This window comes from Dipodomys ordii, unplaced genomic scaffold (assembly GCF_000151885.1).
Source record: "Dipodomys ordii isolate 6190 unplaced genomic scaffold, Dord_2.0 Scaffold165, whole genome shotgun sequence".
Classification (NCBI taxonomy): domain Eukaryota; kingdom Metazoa; phylum Chordata; class Mammalia; order Rodentia; family Heteromyidae; genus Dipodomys; species Dipodomys ordii.
Window position 1 is genome coordinate 2,631,913 of NW_012267381.1, and position 1,036 is coordinate 2,632,948.

Genomic DNA, 1,036 nt, shown 5'->3' on the forward strand with positions numbered 1-1,036 from the left:
AGCTTTTTCTCCACCCTAATTGAGTTTTATTTGTTCACTAGCCTGACACATTAATTTTAGTTTTTCCTTCCTGGACTCAATTCACCCATATATCTACATAGATAGATAGATAGATAGACAGACAGACAGACAGATAGTGTTTCATCTCACACAAGAGATTCAAATTCCCGATGATTTAATTGATCAGCCAATAGTCTGGCTGCCTGGAATAATCTACATCCTCCATTGTCCAAGTAGAAATAGAAACCTTTCCCTTGTCCTCCTCCAGGAGTCCTACCCTCTACAAGGGTCTTAAAGCAAGCAAGCAAGCAAGCAAGCGCGTGCACACACACACACACACACACACACAAAGGCACAGATGGGAAGTTGCTGGAAGCCCAACGGCTTTTTTTTTTATTCAAAAATTCGTTTCAGATGCAAAATCAGGTGGGCAAGTCTTCCGCCACCACTGCTGCTTCTTCAACCGTCCTCCCACTACCCGCCCCCGCCAACACACACAAAATTCCCCTGCGAGCCAGCTCAGCCCCGGAGTCCCCAACTCTGTAAGCCAAGACCTGTTAAGAACCCTCCTGCTCTCCACTCCACCGTGAAGCGCACCCGGGACCCAGCTGGTCTTGGCAGTCCCATCTCGCCCCTGCCGCGAGCCCCAGGATGTCCCGGTCCCGGCTGCTCGGAGGCACGTCGGGGGTGGGGTGGGGGGTCTCGCGCGCAGTGCCCCGAGTGGCCGGCGGCCACCCGCCCCTGTGGCGGGGCCGGCGAGGGCGGCGGGGCGCGGCGCTCAGTACAGCCCCAGGATGGCGGCTCCCACGTCCTTGGAGGGCCGGCGCTCCTGCACCAGAAAGTTGATCATGCTTTCGGACTTGATGAGCAGATTGCAGCCCAAGAAGAAAACGCCGAAGACCACGGTGAGCGACAGCACACAGAGCACGGCGATCTGCGCCACGCGCGACACCCACAAGCTGCGCTCGTCGGGCGCCAGCCCCGCGGGGACCCCGTCGCTGGCGGCCAGCGGCGCACCCCCGGGACAGCAGTCCAG

General features: G+C 57.6%; 1 protein-coding gene across 1 annotated transcript; it reads right to left on the reverse strand.

The window, feature by feature from the left end:
* Positions 1-778: 778 nt before the first annotated feature.
* Rprml (reprimo-like) lies at positions 779-1,036 on the reverse strand (the record flags this gene model as incomplete). The annotated part of the gene is made up of 1 exon (XM_013033243.1): positions 779-1,036. A coding segment is annotated over one exon (258 nt), but the record flags the coding sequence as incomplete, so codon positions are not given.